We start from the raw sequence: 20,136 nt of genomic DNA on the forward strand, positions 1-20,136 counted from the left end.
TGCCTTTGGACGTCGGGGGAATCCTCTCGAGTGTGCGTCTGCTGGAGCGTGTGCGACTGGGGTTCTGCACCTTGCATAACAAGCTCTCACCCAAGGATATCATTATGTGGTGGGCTTTGATAAGGAAGCGCCCACAGAAGACCTGCCACGACCCCCCCCCTTGTGGTTACCCATTTCCCTTCGGAGCCTTCAACACGGAGCAGCCCAACAGCTCATTATCTGTTGCATTACACTCTCCTTTTGCTGGAACCTGTGATATAGGCCTCTCTTTATTTGCGTGGAAATGCAAACCTGTGATTAGATTCTTTGTATATAAACGAAAAACTGTTTATTCCGTCTCCAGCTCTTCACATTTCAGGGCCGAGTTAGAAGTGATTTAACTTTCCCTGCGTGCATCAGCAGCGCAGACATATTTATTGCTGCCTTTTAAACACTCTCTGCAAAACACTCATTGTGTTACACATCATTTCGAACAGTGTGGGTGTGAGATCACAGTGCCGCCATGTAGGTCACAGCAGATATGCGTTATTCTGTCGCTCCAAGGCAAACCCACATATACACACATATACACACGCATAGACTGAATATAGGAATAAGGAAATTCAGTGTTTGAAATTCAGCCGCATGAGTTGTGTGCTTTTGTCGTGTCTTGTGATCCACAGCAGGAAACATGTGGCATCTGTTTGGAAGTGATGCTGGAGGGGAACGGATGCGGGCTAACTGGATACTCATCCATGACTTTCTGTTTACCTGCTGCAGTTTATGTGTGAAATTACATCCACGTTCACTTGCTTGGCACTTTTTCTCCAAATAGCAACAAAGGGACGACACTAAAGCTTCAGCACAGACTTGATAAATGTGGTCATTGAGAAAAAGTGAAGGTGATCAGGGCAAGAAGTGCAACCAAATAAAAGTAAGTGCTACTTATTATGGTATGTGAGGTGTATATAAAGACAGACGACATGACCGCTCCCTTAATGTTAAGCCAAATTGTCTTGATTGACCCCTGGTGGCTGGCTTGAGTATCGGCCATAAACCCTGCCTCCTCCGTGTTGGTGCATGGGACACAGAATATTTCTCAAGTGCTGTTTTTGTCATGTTAGGAAGTTTTTAATCACAATGATGTTCGGCCATGTGCTCACTTTTCCAGTAGGTTTTGTTTCAAATAGTTATTCGATGCTATAAAATGTGTGAAATGTCTTTATTGACAGCTGATATACTGACTCATGGTTGGTCGGGCGTGTGTGTAGGGGGGACCTCAAGACTTATTGTTCAGTGACCAAAGATTTGTCAACATATATCTAATTGTAATAACTACAGCATTATTCATTTTTAAAGGTAGGGACTCCTACACAAGCCTGTGCTTTAAATACACTTCTGTGTGCTCTAAAGCCTCTGTTATCTATCTATTTTCTTTGTTTTACCGACAACTGGGGATTGCACTAAAAGAGAAGGGTCACTCAAAGGTCCTTGAGATTCGCTTTTCTTAAATAGGCACTCTCAAAACTGGAAAATTGTGCAGGGACTCTGCAAAACATTTGTATTGTGTTGAATATCATAAATATCATATTGTGTATGAGTGCCAACATTTAAAACACTATTATTAAATGTGGGGACGATCGCTCAGCCTATTAACAAAAATCAATTGTTAAATTCAACAAGACACAGTAAACATTGTCCAGCATCAATATCCCCGTCTCTGTAAAAGCCTTTAAAGATCATTCGTTTCAAGTGGATCTTTTTCTGTTTTCTATTCACCCTTGAAATAAATTGCAATCTGTTCTGCTGCGGTGCGTCCATGTGTCTCCCTGCTCACATTGTGTCGCAGTAATCGTTCTTAAGCCGTAAACCTCAAATGGTTGGTGTAAATAGTCCAAAGAGAGAATATTGAGTGTTTTTATTTTTTATTTAAACAGACCTGAGAATAGGTCTCTCTGGTTTGGTAGGGGACTGAAGGAAAACATAAAGACTGTATATAAAGATGGATGATGCTGATTGGTTGATGGAGACGTGGTGCAATGTTACGTCTATAGCCATCATGTCGTCCATCTTCATATACTAAAATACAATAGTTGTTTGGTGTATTTATCTCAAATGCCTCAGGTTTGAATGTGAACAACTTCAAATGTATTGATTTCAACTAATTTCAAATAACATGTATCGGCTACTTGCCGATTGTGATGCAGGCGTGACAGAGAAATAAAACTGATGACTGACTGCAGCAAAAACTGCAGAGTGGGTTGCTGTGCAACGGATTTGGAGATATACCCCCCCCCCCCCCCCCCCCGCCCGCTTCAACACTGCACTAAAATGTGTTTCTTAGTGTGCATGAACGCCAAAATGTATCTGATATGCACTTTTCCAAAGCTACAGTTTGACTCACTGACTGAAACCTGCTGGACCTTTTTTCAGAGTCATATGGTGAAGACACAAATGTTTTTCATTTCAACAAATAAGATACAAAGTGTTTTATTTAATTTACCAACCCCATCTTTAAGGAATGACAATTGGAGTAATCTTGGAGATGGTGAGATCTAAAATCCAATAACTGTTTGCTCATAAGAACGATTTTCTCACTTACAGTATTCTGCAGGGAAGCATCTTTCTCATGAAGCTACTATTTATTTATCTGCTGTGGTTTGAAAGAGCAAACATTTCTGAAAAGGCAGCAGTGAGGAAGAGCTCGACCCACGGTCTCTTCTTCACACCACTGTGAAACGTAAGTGCTGTGGGCTGTTCGTTCTTTTGTGTGTAGCTGCCAACCTGAGGAGCGGTTAACCAGATGGCTGCAGCAACAACAAACATTTCTTCTCGGGCATGATGAAGTCAGTAATTCTCAGAAGTGTTTCTTCTTTGCGCACAATGTTGCGTGATGAGGAGTTGGCGGAGACATTCTCATGTTGTTTACTGCGCTGCAATTGATGTAGCTGCCTCACTGAGTGCCGAGTCACTTTCCTGGAAGGCACGTGGCTCCCCCTGCAATTGCAAGTGTTTCACCTGTCGGCAGTCGTTAAAGTTATCCCCGATCCATTCTGCTCCTTTTCCAATTCAAGCCTAAACACAGCAATTTTTTAATTTGAGTTGGATCTGAAAGGCTGTTTCTATTTACGGTGCGTCATCTCTCAAAGAGGACACCGTGTTGAAGAGGTCAGGATCCTTCTGGATTCAGAGGAGAAGATGCTGCCAAGGTGAAGCTGGTCTGTTTCCTCCTGCTTGCACAATGCACAAGAATTACATCGATTTATATTGAACTTGTGTTATATTTCTATTGATGAGAATTATATTGCAATAATGACCCACATTGTTTTACTGCCCAGCCCTCTCCCACGTGAATGTGATGCACAATAAAAGACTGGTCTCAATAAGCCGGTGTCTTTCTGTCCAAACAGATGGACATGTAAGTTTGAAAATTTGATGGAAGCCAAAGGACATTTGGCAAACTGGACTCCACTGGGGTATTATATTATAAAAAATGATGTTGGCTTTCAGAACAAATTAAATGAAGGAAGAATGATTGTGTCTCAAGGTTACATTCGTCTTGACTCTCCGTCTGCGCCCGTCATTTCGTGTAAGATTAAGCCTCCATCATTTCTACGTGTGTAAGCCTGAATCTTATATATTGTCCGATGAGCCAGATCCATGGTGCTTTAAATCACCCCGCAGGTTCTTTTGATTTAGTTGTTAAAGTAAATGATTTAATTCAATTCAAACTGATAATAAACAGAATTGAATTATGGCCCATGAAAATTCTGGGGAAATTAAACTAGTGCAAGAAAAATCACATCTTACCTCCTTTCTCAGAATTCAAATTTTTCATGCACCGTGTAAGAAGATGAATTACACAGTTAGCGGTGTACTGGTGTGCAGGAGCTTATAATCAGATCATTTGTGACCCAGTGATGCACCACACTAAGAATTATTTTTGATTGGATGTGGTAAACTATGGAATATGCATCACTAAAAAAATCTGTGGGTAAGTGTGTGATTAAATACACACATAGTGTTGAACACATGCATGCACACATCATCTGAAGCAGCACTAAAACCTGCTTTTACTGTGTTACATAATTTTCACTAATGCAGTTTTCATTGCAGCAACTGAATTGTAGAAAAGAAAAAGCCTTTCACTTTCAGTGTCATTAAAAACAAACACACTTATATTAAAAAGCTGCTTTTCTCTTTCCTCTCTTGCCTGATGGTCGATCGTGCTGGCAAATATATGACAGTAGGTCTGAGTCTGCGGGAGGATGAGACTCAAACTGAACAGAGGCTTCACTTAAACCCTTAAATTTATAGATATTAAATTACCCCTCTCATCTGGCTGAAATAAAATCCTTGATCTAATTCAGGAATGCAGGTTTCATTATCTTTGTCTCATGAGACTTGGAGTCGTATTCAATTTGGAGACAGATTGGAATGAGCGTGAACTGCCTGACAACAGAAATTGCATAATATGAAACAATTATTCATTATTTATTTTGGGGTATACTTGTGTGCTCACATTATCCAGCAATGTTTCCGGCAACATTCTAACCCAGAGAAATCCCAATTTTTTTCCGGGTTATCCTGTTTTTCAATTTTGGTCGCATCATATTATAATATATTTATATATTATTTAGATATATCATATCTGCTTTACCCGTTTCTGTCCTACTGTGAAACGGGTTTTCATTCCCGTACAGATACAATCTTGATATCACCCAGGGGCAGCTGGTGAACAATAAAAATGTCAAGCGCCTCCCAGTTGACATCTTCACAAGCTGAAATTAATATTGTGTCCTATGAAGTGCTGTTCAGTGCAGTTCTAGAAATCTGTCTCTTAACAACACTTCATCAAATGGTGACCCCTCCTTCACACCTCTCGCTGTACACACTACGTCTTCATTATCTATTGCTCGGTTTCTCCATCTGTCTTCCTGTCATCTCTGAAATGATTTAGCTAGATTAAACCCCTTTCAGCTTTTTTATTTAATTCATGACATTTCGTTACTTATGAAAGCCTCTTATTCTTTATTTATGGGAGTTCAAAGACGGGTTACGATGGTGTCACACAACCCACTCTCCCAGAAGTGGTGTCACGCATAAACATTCGGAGTCATTACAATCAAAACGTGTTTACAAAATTCATATTCACCTTTATTTGCTTAAACTTAAAAAGTAACTGTGTTGACAAGCTCCTCGGGGAGGAATTATTTTCCCTTTATTTTGATTTTAGAGTCCAGAACTGCGTCGCCCATTCTCAGCCAATTTACCCTTATTCCCATTAGTGACCCAAAGGGAACCACAGAAAGCCCACTTGGGTTTGACAATGTGAGACGTCCTCTCTGGTTGACCCGAGTGTGCCCCTTACACATTCATCTACTCCCCTCATGTCTTATTTTTTACACCAAATCAATTGCGACTCGTTGGTAAGTAGTCTGTTAGTTGTTACTATGAATGGGGAAACCCAGTAAAGCCTGGTAAATGTCCTCATAGAGGCATCAGAATCCTTTAATTAAGAGCTGCCAGGCTGCGGACACACACAAACACACATTCCTCGAGTCCTCATCATTATGCAAATGCAAATGAATAGACAGCACCTCTGTGGTGATAACACAAAGTGTACAAGGAGAGTTGTACATCATCATGGCCCGAGTGGGAGGATGGAATTATGCGTTGACTGACAGTCTGAGGGATTATGGAAACTCATCAGTGTCCTGTCAGTCATTAAAGCAAAAGGCCAGAGCAGGAGCTGGTTTCCAGGCAGCTTCTGTTTCCAGATGCAAACATCCACCCTAGGCTTCTGTTATTACACCTTTGTTCAAAAAGGAATTAGACTCATCTGTCTCTCAAATGACCATGTATTGTTTTTGCCGTGGTTACTATGTCATGATCATACTAAATGAAATGTGGGGCTCAGGATTGCGTAAGTATTTGTTTCTCACCAAAACCATTTGTCATCCTGTATCATCAGCAATTTAAAGCCAGACGTGAATTAATGTTGTTAAAGTGGATGAAACCACATGTCGATCATGTGATGTTGCTTTCGCAGCCCTAAGCAAAGAGGGAAATAAACTGACAAAGGTCAAACACAGATGCCTCTGTGCATGATCATAGACTTTTCAGATTGTCACCTGGCGGCTGCCTGCAGTACAGGTCCTTGACTCCGCCTCCTCCATGCAAGTGGATGGGACACGGACCAAACTACAGAGACAATCATTTTGATTTATGTCCAAGTGCTACGTTTTCTTTAATTTGATGACGTGATAACTGGACTTGCTACCATGGCGTTTGTTTTCTGGATTCATTTCTGGATAGTGGGAGGATGTGGAGAGGCGTCATCCATCTTTATATACAGTCTATGAGCAGGGTGAGAAACAAGTTACGTCCCAGGTAAGAGAGTTTGAGAGATAATGAATTGTTTAACACATTTATTATCCACACTGTCACATGGCAGCACATTTGGTACTGTGAGTGATGTCAGTCTGTGAGGGAGCTACTGAGGAATCACAGCCTTGTTATTCCATGAGCTCCGCTGCACAGGTTGATCATGGAACCTGTGTGAAAAGGCTGTGGAAGTTAAAATGACCATTCAACTTTAACTTCAACATTTTATTGTTTGTATTGAGAAAATCTAGTTTGTGACAAAAAAATTCACACAATGTCATGCTTGTTAGTAAGTTGTTCAACTCGGTGCTGAGAGCGACAGAGTGAGAGAGTGAAAAACACAATTTTTCATTCACAATACAGACAACTACTTGACACTTGATTACATAAAAGTGTGAGTCAATGTCACAGCTCGGCCGGGATCAAGAACATAACAAGCAGTGGTCAAAACACACAAAGTCAGATGAACTGATTCAAGTATCCAAACACAAACAAAGAAACAAAACGGTCAGTGAGTTTAGGGACAATACACAAACACAGACAGGATTGAGAATCAGAGATGACACATTAGTATGGAAAGCATGGAGTCTCAAAACTGGCAACAAATGCAGCTTTTGTGATCTGAAAATAAATAGACGTAGAGATGTGTAATTTGGGTTCACAGCCATTGCACTGTTTCTGTCATTTGGAGCCAGTCTTTCCAGTAGCGATCGAGGGGTTGGAGCCATGGCTGTGAGGTCCAGTTGTTGCACCCCCTCAACCAATCACAAGTCAGTCTCAGCTGTCAATAATGAAGTTTCACCCCATTTTCACAGGATCAAATAACTAATGAAAACCAAACTCCCCAGAGAAATTTGCATATAAAGAGGCTACGATGCAAAAATAATCAGAACAAATGCAAATCAATACTACAAAAAAATAAAACATAGTTAAATAAAGCTCTAGTTCCAATATGCATTAATGTATATTATTATGACTGATGTTTACAACTAACATTTGGCCAACAAATAGTCCCCAGGCCAGCACTGAGGCTAATTGCCCCATGTGAATAAAATACTGAAGTCTGGAGAAAAGCTGGAAAATGGCTTATTAACCATCTTTAAACCTTCATGTAAAGCCCTGAAATAAAATACAACAGTTCAGATCAAGTCTTTCAGGTCCACTTCCTCCGACATCACTTTTTCCACCACCAGCAGTTACTGTGTGTGGTGTGTGTGTGTGTGTGTTGTTGTAGTGGAGGCAGCCTTATCCTCTCCCAGCAATCAGCGGGGAAAGAGTCCGCATGGATAATGCAATCGACAGAAAACCACCACAGTCCCTGTTCACATGATCAGCAGGGGGAGAGCAGGGGGAGAGCAGGAACACAGGGAGACATTGCATTCATAAAACATTCATTCAGCACCTCGTTGTGCTGGAGAGACGCCACAAGCTGTGAATAAGGATGTCAGATACTGTGCATGCTATAGTGGAGGCTTTGGAGGATGGAACCAAAGTGACGTGAGGTCAGGTGCGTCCAGCATTTGTACAACAACAGGTCAGAAGTGTGTTGTGAGTCACAACTGCTGAGGTCTTACACAACCCTAACACTTCATCCAATCAATACTGTGACGGTCTTCATCACCCGGAGGTGCACTGACAGTTTTTGAGCCATGCGAGCACACGGGGGTTTTATGTGTTTTTGTGTGTGTGTGTGTGTGTGTGTGTGTGTGTGTGTGTGTGTGTGTGCTGTTGGTTTTTTGTTGTCCGATCCTCGAGTGTCCCCGTGCTTCATCTGGCCAGAGGGTATGTGGACAAACACATTTTAGACGAAATGCTTAGAGTAGCCACAGTGAAGCAGTTTCTAAGAAGTAGAGATGAAGCTGTGCCTGAACCTGTTCTGACCCATTTTAGCTACATGTTGTTACAGACATGAATGAATTCTAACGACTGAGTGTTCCCCTGACTTTTCCTCTAGCACAATGAGACTGATGTGTTTGTTTTTAAGCAATTTCAAACCATTTAAGTTGTACTTATTCACATAGAACATTAATAACCACAGAAGTGGAGCCAATGCGCTCAGATATCATGGCAAGATGTCGGCCTAGTAGGTGGGGATAAAGACTTAATCAGATGCCAGAGAGGGAACGTTGTGAGCATGCTCAGTGAGTGTATTCTTATTTGACAGTGCTTACTTATTTGTCCCCTTGTCCATGTCCTTTGTGGCAACTGTGGGCATTTGTGAAGTAAGCTGTTTCCCAGATGTTCGGTGTTACACGTACACACAGATACAAGTGGATTTTCAGAAAATCAGTTTGTTGGTGGATCAGAGGCTCAAACGCAGCTCATAAGGAGGAAAACTATTCTGTGTGAGTGTAGACAGGGCATGAAAAGACTGCATTTATATTTGAAATTATCGATTGAAGCGCAGGACCTGATGCAGACTGAAGCTCGGGGGCAGCAACACAGAAATCTTTGGTTTTTAGACAGGAAGGGGCGACAGAGAGGATTTGTTTTGAGGATGTAACGTACACGGTCAGATTCAATGCAACCTGACTTAATTGCAACGTGTGGCTGACAGGTTTAAAGATTATCCTGAAATATTCAAGTTAACATAATCCTTCTTGTATTGTGAGTTTGTTCTGAGATGATCTGTGTCTCAAACTCTGATCCTCACTGGCAACTGCATTTGCCAGATATTTACTGTTCTAGAGTCAACTCTTTACAGTGTGACCTAAGTGACCTGGGGATAGTGATAAGTGATTTAACATGGGATACAAACATTATCAAAAATCCAAAAGTAAAATTGTAACAGTAAGATATCTGTTATTGTTAGTCGCTTTGGATATAAGCCTAAGCTAAATGAAATGTATTGTAATCGCAGGATTTATGTGCTTTCATGTTTTCAGCATGTCAGCTTCTTGTTAGAAGAACGTGCAGCTTCACAGCCGGTAGAACGGCAGTAGTCTCTTGTTTTCATGGCGCCTCGCTGAGCATCTGCTTTCCACCACTGTGTTAAATGCTTTGTCATCTCCTGTTGATTTCGATCCGCAGCTCGTACACAGGTCTCCAATACAGATCAACACCAGAGAGAGAGAGAGAGAGAGAGAGAGACAACTGCTGAGCAAAGCAAGAGATGTCTGAGGGGGTTGGTTTTTACTGAATAAACATGGACCTCTGGTTCGACTCCACGGAGAGACAACAAAAGACGAACCTGGATTGATCTGTCCAAAAATCCAAGAGTCTCCCTACCCTGTCTAGTGCCCCTGAGCAAGGCACCTTACTCCCCCAACATCTGCTCCCCGAGTGCCGTACATGGCTGCTCACTGCTCTGTGTGTCCTGCACCAGATGGGTTAAATGCAGAGATTAAATTTACCTACATGAGTGTGTTGTGCATGTCTGTGCATGTGTTTGGTATGAATAAACTAATCTTAATATTGTAATTACTGTTGTTTTCTTTTTTTTTATTCTTTCTGACGTTGATTTGTTTGTTTATTGATACTAAACTGTGTCACATACTTTGACTTTCAGAATTGGAGGAAATTATGTTTGGAGAAATTAAACCGTCGAAGTAGACACTGTTTATTAGTCATTAAATCTATTTTATGTGCAATTAATGGAGTCTGACAAGAGGCCGCTTTAATGATCTGCGTCGCTGCTGTTATTTGTTTCTCTTCTCAGAGATACTTCAAAGTAGTCACAAGAATGATTTTACTGCACACACAGACACACACACACACACACACAATTCATCAGCTCGGAGAGGAGCGCTACCTGAAATCCTGTTCCTCTGATGTTCCTTTTAAGACATGATATTTGACAGGACATGGTTTTGCAGATAGGCTAAAGACATAACAGCGGCACTTAGTGCTTTCTTAACATTGATTGAAATCCAAATACAAGTTGTGTTTGTATTTGTGTTAAGAGTTTAGAAAAACCATACGTGAAGGACAGAAAGAAGAATAGAATTAGTTTGACGCAGATCGAATTCTGAAGGATGAGTAACTACCTTGTGTTTTGGCTTGGGCTCCATCCAGATCATGTTCGAGATGCATAATGTCTTCTGATTGATTAATTGATTATTTGATTGATTGATGTGGATACTCAGGAGCTCTCACTGCATTGTATCCCACAGACCAATGACACGACTTGTGGTCAAAGGTTGATAAACAAGCTTATTGAAAATCAATAGGTTAAGCGTGCAGGTCACCGTGCTGCTGGAATTCATTTGTGCATCTGTAACTACTCATCACAGCAATCTGTGTGCTAAGATGTCTGTCCTACTCCATCTGATGTGTTTGGAATCCCACTCGGCAGAAACCCCTTGTCTCTCTGCTGCTAATGAGGACCCGCTCAGGTCCTTTCTCTCAGTAACTTGTCAGCCTCTCACCCACAGCCTCTCGACCCAGACTCTATTTTTCAGCCACGTCACTTCAGAGGGAGCAAGCATTTTATTTCTGGAACGAAACTGCCCCCGCGGACGAACAATTCATTTAATGTTTCTAAAAGAGAAATAAAGTTATTTAATATGCAGGGAGCCGTGTGGGTCCATGCACTGTGGCTTATCAGTAACTCCCCCTGGCGTGACTGTTTATATATTAGTTGGCAGAACTAATTTACGCGAAGGCTGTGTAAAGAACTCAGGTGTCCATGTTGCCAAAAACGCTATTTCCAGTGAACCGCACCCTAAGACTTAAAGCAGAATATTCAACTTGGTTAACTACTTTGTACATTTGTATGGAAGACATGATTTTGTCTGTGTTAAAGTTTGTTTGTTTGTTGGCAGGATTACTCAAAAACTACTCGTCAGGTTACCATGAAACTTGGTGTGAGGATGCAATATGGTTCAGAGAATAACCACTTAAATCCTGGTGCCGATCCAAGATTGTTTCCACTTTCTTTAACGTGCCGATATGTATCAACATTTTCCTCAAAATAATTCATGTATCTTTAGATGGTACAACCAGGCATAGGGGAGTGGGGCGGCACGGTGGTGTGGTGTTTAGCACTGTCCGCTCACAGCAGGAAGGTTTCCAGTTCGATCGGTCTGTGTGGAGTTTGTGTATTCTCCCCCTGTGTCTTCATAGGTTGTCTCTGGGTACTCCAGCTTTCTCCCACAGTATATAGGTGTGAATGGTTGTCTGTGGATGTTAGCCCTGTAATACTCTGGCGACCTGTCCAGATTATACCTGGGATTTTAAAATGTGGTTTCAGAAGGAGACCACTGGGCGGAGGTATGAACTCTACTGGGAGCTATTTTAGATTCTAGGGGGGATTGTGTGTGCTAGGTGAGTAAGTGAGTGAGTGAGTGAGTGAGGAAGCCACATGAATCCAAGTGACTGTTCCATAGGAAGATCAATCCATACACGTCCTCACATTTCATATAGAGTACATATGTTGTATGCAGTAGAGCCAACCAGCTCTCATGGACTGGATTATTGTGTGAATGTGGGATATGTGCAGCAATAATATTTGCCGTCCAGGCTCTGGTCTCATCAATCCCTGCAGGAAAAACACTGAGCTCAGCAGCAGGGAGTTTGAGTGCTGACAATAGATGAACCCCCCACCCCCCTGGGAACTCAGAGCATACTGGTGGAGGCTGGATTGGAGCTTTATCTTATTGGGTTCTGCACCAAATTGCACACAGTCATCAATACAAGCATCCTAAATACATGTGAATTATTCTATTTCCTGGATCCACCTGCTGATCTGGAAATTGCAATGGATTCTTCCTCCACCTCTATCATGTATCTCCTTGGTAAAGGTTAAAATCTAATGGAAGTGAAGGCCACAGCACAAGATCCACACATAGATTCATACCAATGAGACCATTACGTGACCTTTGCCCCATTTCCCATCTGAAAACCTCTGCATTCATTTATTCGGGTCAGTCATCTCTATGCGTTGGAGAGATAACACTTCACTGACCCAATCAATCCATTCTCTGTAGACACTGGAGCCAGGGTTTGTGTAACTCCATTCATTTGGAAAATACAGAGCAAGCTGTGTCTGCTCAAAGGATTTGAACTGGGATTTACGTACGAGATGTGCGATCACTCTCCCTTCTCTCCCTCTCTCCATACACACATTCATCCGTACATGTTTTTCCAGGAATCTAATCCACACCGGTTCCCCGTCAGCGGAGCAGCAGCTGCTTCTCACTCAGTAAAGAGTCGTTTCACTCAGTGTGATGGACGTGTTCCCTTTGAGTCCCACATGATCGATCTTCGGGCTCACAGCGGGCAGCGAGCCTTTCAACTAACAGTAACTTAGTGTGAGTCTGACGCAGAAGGTCGGATAAATCAGCTCTAACGCTTTGTTTTTCCCTCTCGTTCTTGTTCTTGCTCCGGTTTGCGTCATGTTCCCGACACTGACAGCCTCACCCGCAGCCTTGCCATTTCCATTCACTCCCTTAACCCATCCCCACCTGTCCTCCATCCTGTCAAACTGCAGTGTCGCTCGGCTCCAGCTTTCAGATTGATGTCGACACAGCAGAAAGCCACTTAGCTCGCTAACGAATGTTTACCTGCCTTTTTCGTATTATGAATAATTCATCGAGGTAAACCGCTTTAAATGCAAAGAAATTGTACAAACAGCTTTTCGTCATTTCACCACTGACATGAAGTCATTTCTAAAAGAAGTTGCGAATAGGGTCAAAGTATGAATTCAGCTTTGAAACAGCAGGTTTGAATTGCAGGTATGAGTCCATCATTAAAGGAACTAAAGGCCGGTGGGGCTTAATGTCACTTATCCACTTGTGTCCACAAAGTGATCAGCAGCTGAGTCTACACAGAATGTGAGCTAAACAGTGCAGAGTTTATAAATGTAAATTGAGAATATAAACTGCTGAATGAAGAAATCTTGTTCATCACATAAATCATTAATTTGTTTCACCAGGCTCTGCAGACTTTTCTCCATGAATTCTTCTCGACAGTTTTAGGCTTCAATGCTGCCTAAAAAGAAAACAGCAGCTTGTGAACTTGTAGTTCACTTGAGTAATTTGCAGCTTGTTTTGTTTCTCAGTGGGGAAGCTCTAAGACTGTGAGGTAATTAAGTTGTTACGTGGTGCCACCGTGTGGCCCTGGGAGCATGGTTTATCTCAGAGGCATCCAAAACAATGCATCATATCGTAACATGAACAGCAGACATTTTGAGATTCCTGAGTGCTTATATGTAACATCTATATTCACATTATCATATATATATATATATAATATGGTATAAAATGATAATATGAGGGCAAAATAAACCGTTTCTGTGCAATGAGCTGAATCCTGAGCCTTTTTACGCTTGAAGCCATATAAAAATAACAAGCACATAGTCACTCAGAGGGTTTTTCCTCTGCAGGGCTTCCTCAACTACAGAGCACTGAGGAAACAAGCCCGGAGCAGATCCATGTCGCACAGTCACAGTGCAGACAGCTGCTTTAGGAATCTTAGAATAGCTGCACTAGAAATGTGCCTAAAGTCATGTCACAGGGTCGTGATTAGCAACTCAATTTCCACATGACATTTGGACTGTTTGTGTTTCCGAGCCACGGCGGAGGGTGTGAAGATGGAGAGAGTCGCTTGGCCTCTGTAATAGGATCAGCACCCCCCGTACTCCCACTCGGATCGGCCTTCATTACCACCAGCTTCGATCGGGATTATTGTGCCTGCAGGTGATGCTTATTCACAGTATGTGGGCGATTTGCTGATGCATGTAATGTATGCGCTAAAAGCTCTGCAGCAACACATGGACCCCATACGTCCGTCTCTGTTACTGTCCTGCAGCAAAATACCACTAATTGTTTTTTCTATCATTTGTCTTAACATATCACTTTATTCCTCACCAGTCAATCTAAATCTATTGTGACCATGATTTATAAATGCAGCTGAGTTAAATGTTAAAAAAAAACAAAAAAAAACAGCACAATAATTTGAATAGATTATATCAAAGCAAATGTGGATATTTCTCGCATTTTCCAGCATGTCTCACTCTAACCATCATTTTTTAATTGCCTCCCTACTTTAACCGCCTCTCTCAATCCCACAGTGACTGTGAATCCTCTTACAGGTGGATTATAGGACTAAGATACCCATACAGAGAGAGAGAGAGGAAGAGAGGGGGAGAGAGAGAGACAGAGACAGAGAAGGAGGTTAGGCATTAAACACTCAGAGTAAGAAAGGAAAAGATTCGCGAGGAGATACAGGAGGTGGAGAGGAAGGAAATGGGCAGAACTCCCCAGCCGGAAATGGAAAGGCCATGGAGATGGTCTGTGAGGGGGGTGAGTGAAACCGTCACTTCTACAGGTGCATTTATTTTTGGACAGTTTCACATTTGTTGTGAGGACAACATCAGGTGGAAACGGGGGAGAGACAGAGGAAGACCTGCAGCAAAAGGCCGGATCAGAACAGAACCTGCTGCAAGCGAAGGATGGAATTGAGCCTCCCAGCAAACATGTTTGTTCCTCCACAGAGAAAAAGAAAACTATATTTGCACCAGAGAATCATTTCACATTATGGCGTCTTGACCTCATGCTTACTGAGAAACTTAGAAAACAGATCATCAGCTTAATTTGGCTCAGTTTAGGTCAGGGCCTCGGTTTGGCTTCATGAGTATCAGACATGTTTAATCTTGTGTATGTGTCTTTACTGAGTTACCTCAGGACCAACCACAGTGATAGAGACTGTAGAGATGCCACTTTAATCTCCCTTTCCTAAATTCATGTCTCGTTATGCAACAAATACAAAGAGTTTTCTGACGAGGTGTGAAAATGAGGCAAAATAACAGTTGTTTTCGATGTTTCGTAGGAAGAGCCAGCAGAGCCTGATTCACACCGGAGTGTCACCCCCGCAGGGACAGACTAACCCGGTGCCAACAATGTCTCTCCTGTCCTTAAACAACCAACCGGGCTGGAGCGTGTGCTCTGCTCTCTGTGTCCTCATCCTGTTGCTCCCAGACGCCAAAGCAGACAACCTGAACGCCACCTCCCGCAATGGAGGCGGCTCCCAGTGTGGGGAGTACTCCAACCAGGTCATTGTTTGGATTACTTGGCAGGTGCAATCGCAGCATATGGTTTAAGACTTCCTGCTGGATTTTTTCATATTATGCCGCCATTGTTTTGATTTAATATTTGTCCGATTAGTTTCCCATTGAAATTAAAAAAACAAATAATACAATCTAGTAAAACGTTAACTGATTTAGCGTACTTTTCGATACAGAGTTTATTTTAGGTTAAAACAGGGGGAGACCTGCTTGAAGAGGCAGTCGTCGTGTTGTATTGTATTGCACGTAAATACAGGATTTTTTAAAGATGGTGCTACTTTCCACCACTGCAGGACAGAAGCATTCAAATCAAGAAGAAATGTTCAAATGGAAGAATTTATGTTGTAAATTGCAACTAAGACAAAAATAGGGCTACTTTTGCATTTAAAAAATCTGTAAAGTCAAATTTCAGATAGTTCTAAACTATTTATTGGATCCAGTTTTTGTTAGTTTTCAATCCCAGTACTGCCTAGGGGGGGATAGGACTCAAAATATTATTGATTGTGACCACAAGCCCTTCTTCCTCTACCAGGTGATGGAGAACGGGATGTGCCGGCTGGTGGCCACGCTGCCTCAGCTGGACGAGCAGAGGTGCCCGGACATGTTCCGCTGCACGGACGAGGTCTCGTACTGGCTGCACGAGAACGAGGAGCGGAAGCAGCAGATCGTGGCGATGAGAGAGACCATCTCTGCGCTGCAGGAGGAGCTGAGGAACCACCGTCACCGCATCAGGGTGCTCGAGCTGCAGGTGACATCTCCATAATGACTTAGCAGACCCGGGTCAAATATCAGCAGCAATCCTCTCAACCGCTTTGTGGACTTGCTCCAGTTCACGTGGAGACTCCATGGACGTTTGAACTGAGTGATTGTTTACTTTACTTACAGCAGAACTCGTTTAGAAAGTTGAATGAAGAAAGTTGTCGGGCCAATTTAAAACGGACCAATTGTGTTTCTACAACTTGATATCTTTATTTGAACAAACTTCATTCATTTCTTTGTGTAACCACTTGAAATATTTATTTAAAGTGATTCAACAACTTTCTCTTTCTAGTGTGTTCTTGTGTGAGATATTCCACAGCTAGACTTTTGTTAAATAGTTACCTAGTTTTTGTATTTCCTCAGCTCAGAGCATTGTGAGACTGGACATATACTTGTTTAAATAAGCTTTGAACAGTTCCATAAGGCTGCTTTGTACAAAGTTCAATTCCAGCAATTTTGTAAAGCACCCACTGTGATTAAAAACCCTCTCCTGTGCTGTGTCCTAGAAGAGGAAACGCATTACTTTATTCCTTGTGTGCACTTCTGCCCTGTAACGCGGTGCCCTGCCATCAAGCTGGCTTCCCTGCAGCATGTCCTTGACCTTAGTCACTAACAGGATTAGCCTCCTACTCTTCCACGTGTTGCCTCATGCGTCCCAGGCAGTGAGCCCACACACAGCAGCAGAGACTCGCTCTCCAGCTGGAGCGTTCAGCGGCCACAGGTGGACGGAGGTGATGTACATTAGAAGAGGGCAGGGGAGAGGGCTCCAGGGTTGGTGGTAATGGGAGTTAGCGTTATCCTCCATGTCCAGGCCAGGAATAGACCGCACTCTGGAGTGAGTGGAGTTCTCAAACAGGGGAGGTGTTGTTTTGGTCCTGAGAGCATGCAGCAGACGTTGCTTGTTTAAATGTGTGCAAAGAGATAGACGATGTATATGAGGTTATAGCAAGATGATGTCCCCCGTGGAGAGGTCAGGATGTCACAAGATGTATTTCCTTTTGCCGTGTACTTGAGTGACATTTCAATACATGACAAAATAAGGCTACATTTGTTGTAACTTTGTTTTTCCATCATGCTTTCCAGGTCTAAACTAGAAGAAACTACCAGTAACCATTCAAATGTGAAATATACCAGAATGCCTCATCTTCAGGGAAGAGATTACTGATGCTACAATATCTGCAATGCAGCACTGCTGCAAAATTTAAAACAGGAAAAGCCAAATCAGTGCATGATCCCTGAGCATGATGTTTCTCTGTTCTAGAAAACTAAACTAGAACACAATTCCCCTTAATCATACCAAATTTATTGTATTTACCCTCGTGGAATAATTAATATTAATTTAAATATTTCAAAATCCATATTTTCTGCTACTCTGCACAGCAACCTAGCCACTGCTTATTGCTATTTATTTTGACAGCTCATGTAGTGTACTTTTACACTGACCTCAGTTATTGTGTATGTCTTCTGTTGTGTGTTTGTGTATTTATGTCGCTGACGTCAGAGCGAAGACAACCACCATTTGAACGTTTCCCTGGAACAGCGTTTTCATGAGTTGGAGGTGCACTATGCTGAAGCCACCACCCTGCTGAACCTCCAGGGCACTCTGATCCTGGAACTACAGGTAGACTGCAGCTCCTCATCCTAACTGGATCTTTCCGGATCAATGCACAATGACTTTTTTTGATAGTTGGACTGTGTGTGTCTCTGCCTAGGACCAAGTCCACAATCTGACACTTCTGGTGGATGATGTAAAAAGAGGCCCTGGTTGTCTGATCAACGTGGTCCACCCCAACCCTCTCATGAGCCGCCAAGAAGCCCTGCACCCAGGTACACAGTTCCACAGACCCACGTGCTATGATCAGCCAGCAGAGGGCGCCAAACTCTCCCTGTTTATTTATTCCTCTGTCATTCTCTTCCATCAGAGACTCAACATGTGAGGAACTGCCCCATAGACTGTGCCTCTATCTACTACAATGGCGTGAGGAGATCCGGCCTCTACACTGTAGTGCCATCGATGGCGGGAAGGTCGGTGGAGGTCTACTGTGACATGGACACAGATGGTGAGTCTCACATATGAACATGAGGAACATACATATTGGCTTGGCTCCGAACTACTTCAGAGTATTTCAATTAAAAAGCCAGAGTTGCAGTCTGTGTGTTGGCATGCACACACGACCTGATGAATCCAGTCGGCCTGCCACAGTTGGTAAAATCGTTATGGATGTTTAACCACCAACGCGAGTGGTAATTGATGAGGGACACAGGGAAAAGAGCCCGCCTGTTGTTTTCATCGCCATTCGGTTTGAATTTAGTTCACAGCATTAACTACAGGATGCTCACCTCCACACAAGCAGCACTCCCTTTCATATGGGATAAAGAAAAGGCTGAGGAGTGATGGCAGAATTGACAAGACAGCCCCCCCATCCCCCTACAAATCACCTACTGGCACTGAGGGGAAATCACGGGTAATCCACAAAACCTCCTCCTCTTGTCTTCTTTTGCCTCAGGTGGTGGCTGGACCGTGATCCAGCGGCGGGTCGATGGCTCAGTGAGCTTTGACCGCAGCTGGAGGGACTACAGGGACGGATTCGGTGACCTGCACTCAGAGTTCTGGCTGGGCAATGACCACATACACGACCTGAGCACCCAGGGCGACTACAGCCTCCGCGTGAACCTGGAGGACTGGAGCAACAAGTACAAACACGCCGTCTACCAGAGCTTCAGGTCAGTGTCATGTCCCAGTGTGCAGCCAGGTGGGAGACACGCGCACAGCCATCTGTACCTCTTGTTTCACTCATGTGTGTGCAGTGTGGAGGATGAGGAGCATCAGTACCGTCTCCACGTGTCGGGCTTCAGCGGCACGGTGCAGGACTCTTTCAGCTGGTACCACGACAAGCAGGGCTTCAGTACACCGGACAGTGGGAACATCTGTGCCGAGATCTCTCACGGCGGCTGGTGGTACAACCAGTGCTTCTACGCCAACCTTAATGGCTTCTACTACAGGGTACGTGCACACAGATAATCCCTCTTTAAAGTGTTTTGTTGCATCAAGTCATGAGAGTGCTCACCACCTCTTGACCCCGCAGGGAGGCCATTACACCCCTCAGGGCCGGGGGCCGCTGGGTCCTGATGGGATCGTCTGGCACTCCTGGAAAGACTCTGACTATTACTCTTTACGAAAGGTCAGCATGATGATCCGACCACGCAGCTTCCGGACCCGTTTGTCACCCTGAACTACCGCCACCCTGACGACGGTTTAGCTGCAGCAACAATTCTTCAGCAATGGAGACGGCGCAATAAATCCCTGGACGCCACGTTGACGGGGACGTCCAACGATGTTTTTATTGACAGAGAGGCAGGTTAATGTTGATTAACTGCTTGGTAGTGAGTGGACCTACAGACTAACCAGTGCATAGGACATCTCCTCTGTTTTTGAAGTGAATGCATATGCCATATCTCTGGCTGGTATACTTGATATTCTCATGCGGACCTGATTTTCTGCAGCAGAGTTCTTCCTGGGACATTTTTCACCGAGTTGTGGGAAGTGAGTTCTTTTTTTTTGTACTTTTATTTTATACTTCTAGCTTGACACATTACTAGTGACTCGGCCAAAATAAATCAGCAGATTTTGTTGGATTTGTTGACAGTGTGATGGAACTGATGGTGTCTGAGAGGAGACGTGTACAACTGGCAGGCAGAGCATGTGAGATTATTGAATGCTTTGCATTCGCTGTGTGAATGTAATCTATACTGTGCTATATTACATTTATTTTGAATGTCAGCCAACTATTAATTTAATCAAATGTTTAAATATAAAAAAACTAAATGTATTAGATAAAAAAGACCCAAGTGCTACTGTCTCTGTATAGGCTCAGAGAAGAGATTATGTGCTCTTGGAGGAGTGTGTATACACAAATATGTGCAGTACAATAAACACTACATATCCCATGAGTCACAGAGGGTACTATATACACACTGTGATGAAAGTTCTACCAATTATTTGATGA

The 20,136-nt window shown here is 43.0% G+C and overlaps 1 protein-coding gene across 1 annotated transcript; it reads left to right on the plus strand.

Annotated features, from left to right (window-relative positions):
• Positions 1-14,471: 14,471 nt before the first annotated feature.
• On the plus strand, positions 14,472-20,071 carry si:ch211-203k16.3 (angiopoietin-related protein 7). The gene is made up of 9 exons (XM_062410710.1): positions 14,472-14,609; positions 15,136-15,358; positions 15,903-16,118; positions 17,631-17,750; positions 17,842-17,956; positions 18,052-18,189; positions 18,637-18,853; positions 18,938-19,133; positions 19,216-20,071. The coding sequence occupies exons 2-9, from the start codon at positions 15,206-15,208 to the stop codon at positions 19,360-19,362; spliced, it is 1,302 nt and encodes a 433-aa protein (XP_062266694.1). The 5' UTR covers positions 14,472-14,609; positions 15,136-15,205; the 3' UTR covers positions 19,363-20,071.
• Positions 20,072-20,136: the final 65 nt, after the last annotated feature.

Source organism: Platichthys flesus, chromosome 18 (genome assembly GCF_949316205.1).
Source record: "Platichthys flesus chromosome 18, fPlaFle2.1, whole genome shotgun sequence".
Classification (NCBI taxonomy): domain Eukaryota; kingdom Metazoa; phylum Chordata; class Actinopteri; order Pleuronectiformes; family Pleuronectidae; genus Platichthys; species Platichthys flesus.

Excerpts from the sequence above, each read along its gene's own strand:
- si:ch211-203k16.3 (XM_062410710.1), top strand. The coding sequence starts at position 15,206 with ATGTCTCTCCTGTCCTTAAACAACCAACCGGGCTGGAGCGTGTGCTCT. Across the intron at positions 18,190-18,636 it reads CTGTGACATGGACACAGATG|GTGGTGGCTGGACCGTGATC; the intron begins GTGAGTCTCACA and ends CTTTTGCCTCAG. Across the intron at positions 19,134-19,215 it reads TTAATGGCTTCTACTACAGG|GGAGGCCATTACACCCCTCA; the intron begins GTACGTGCACAC and ends TTGACCCCGCAG.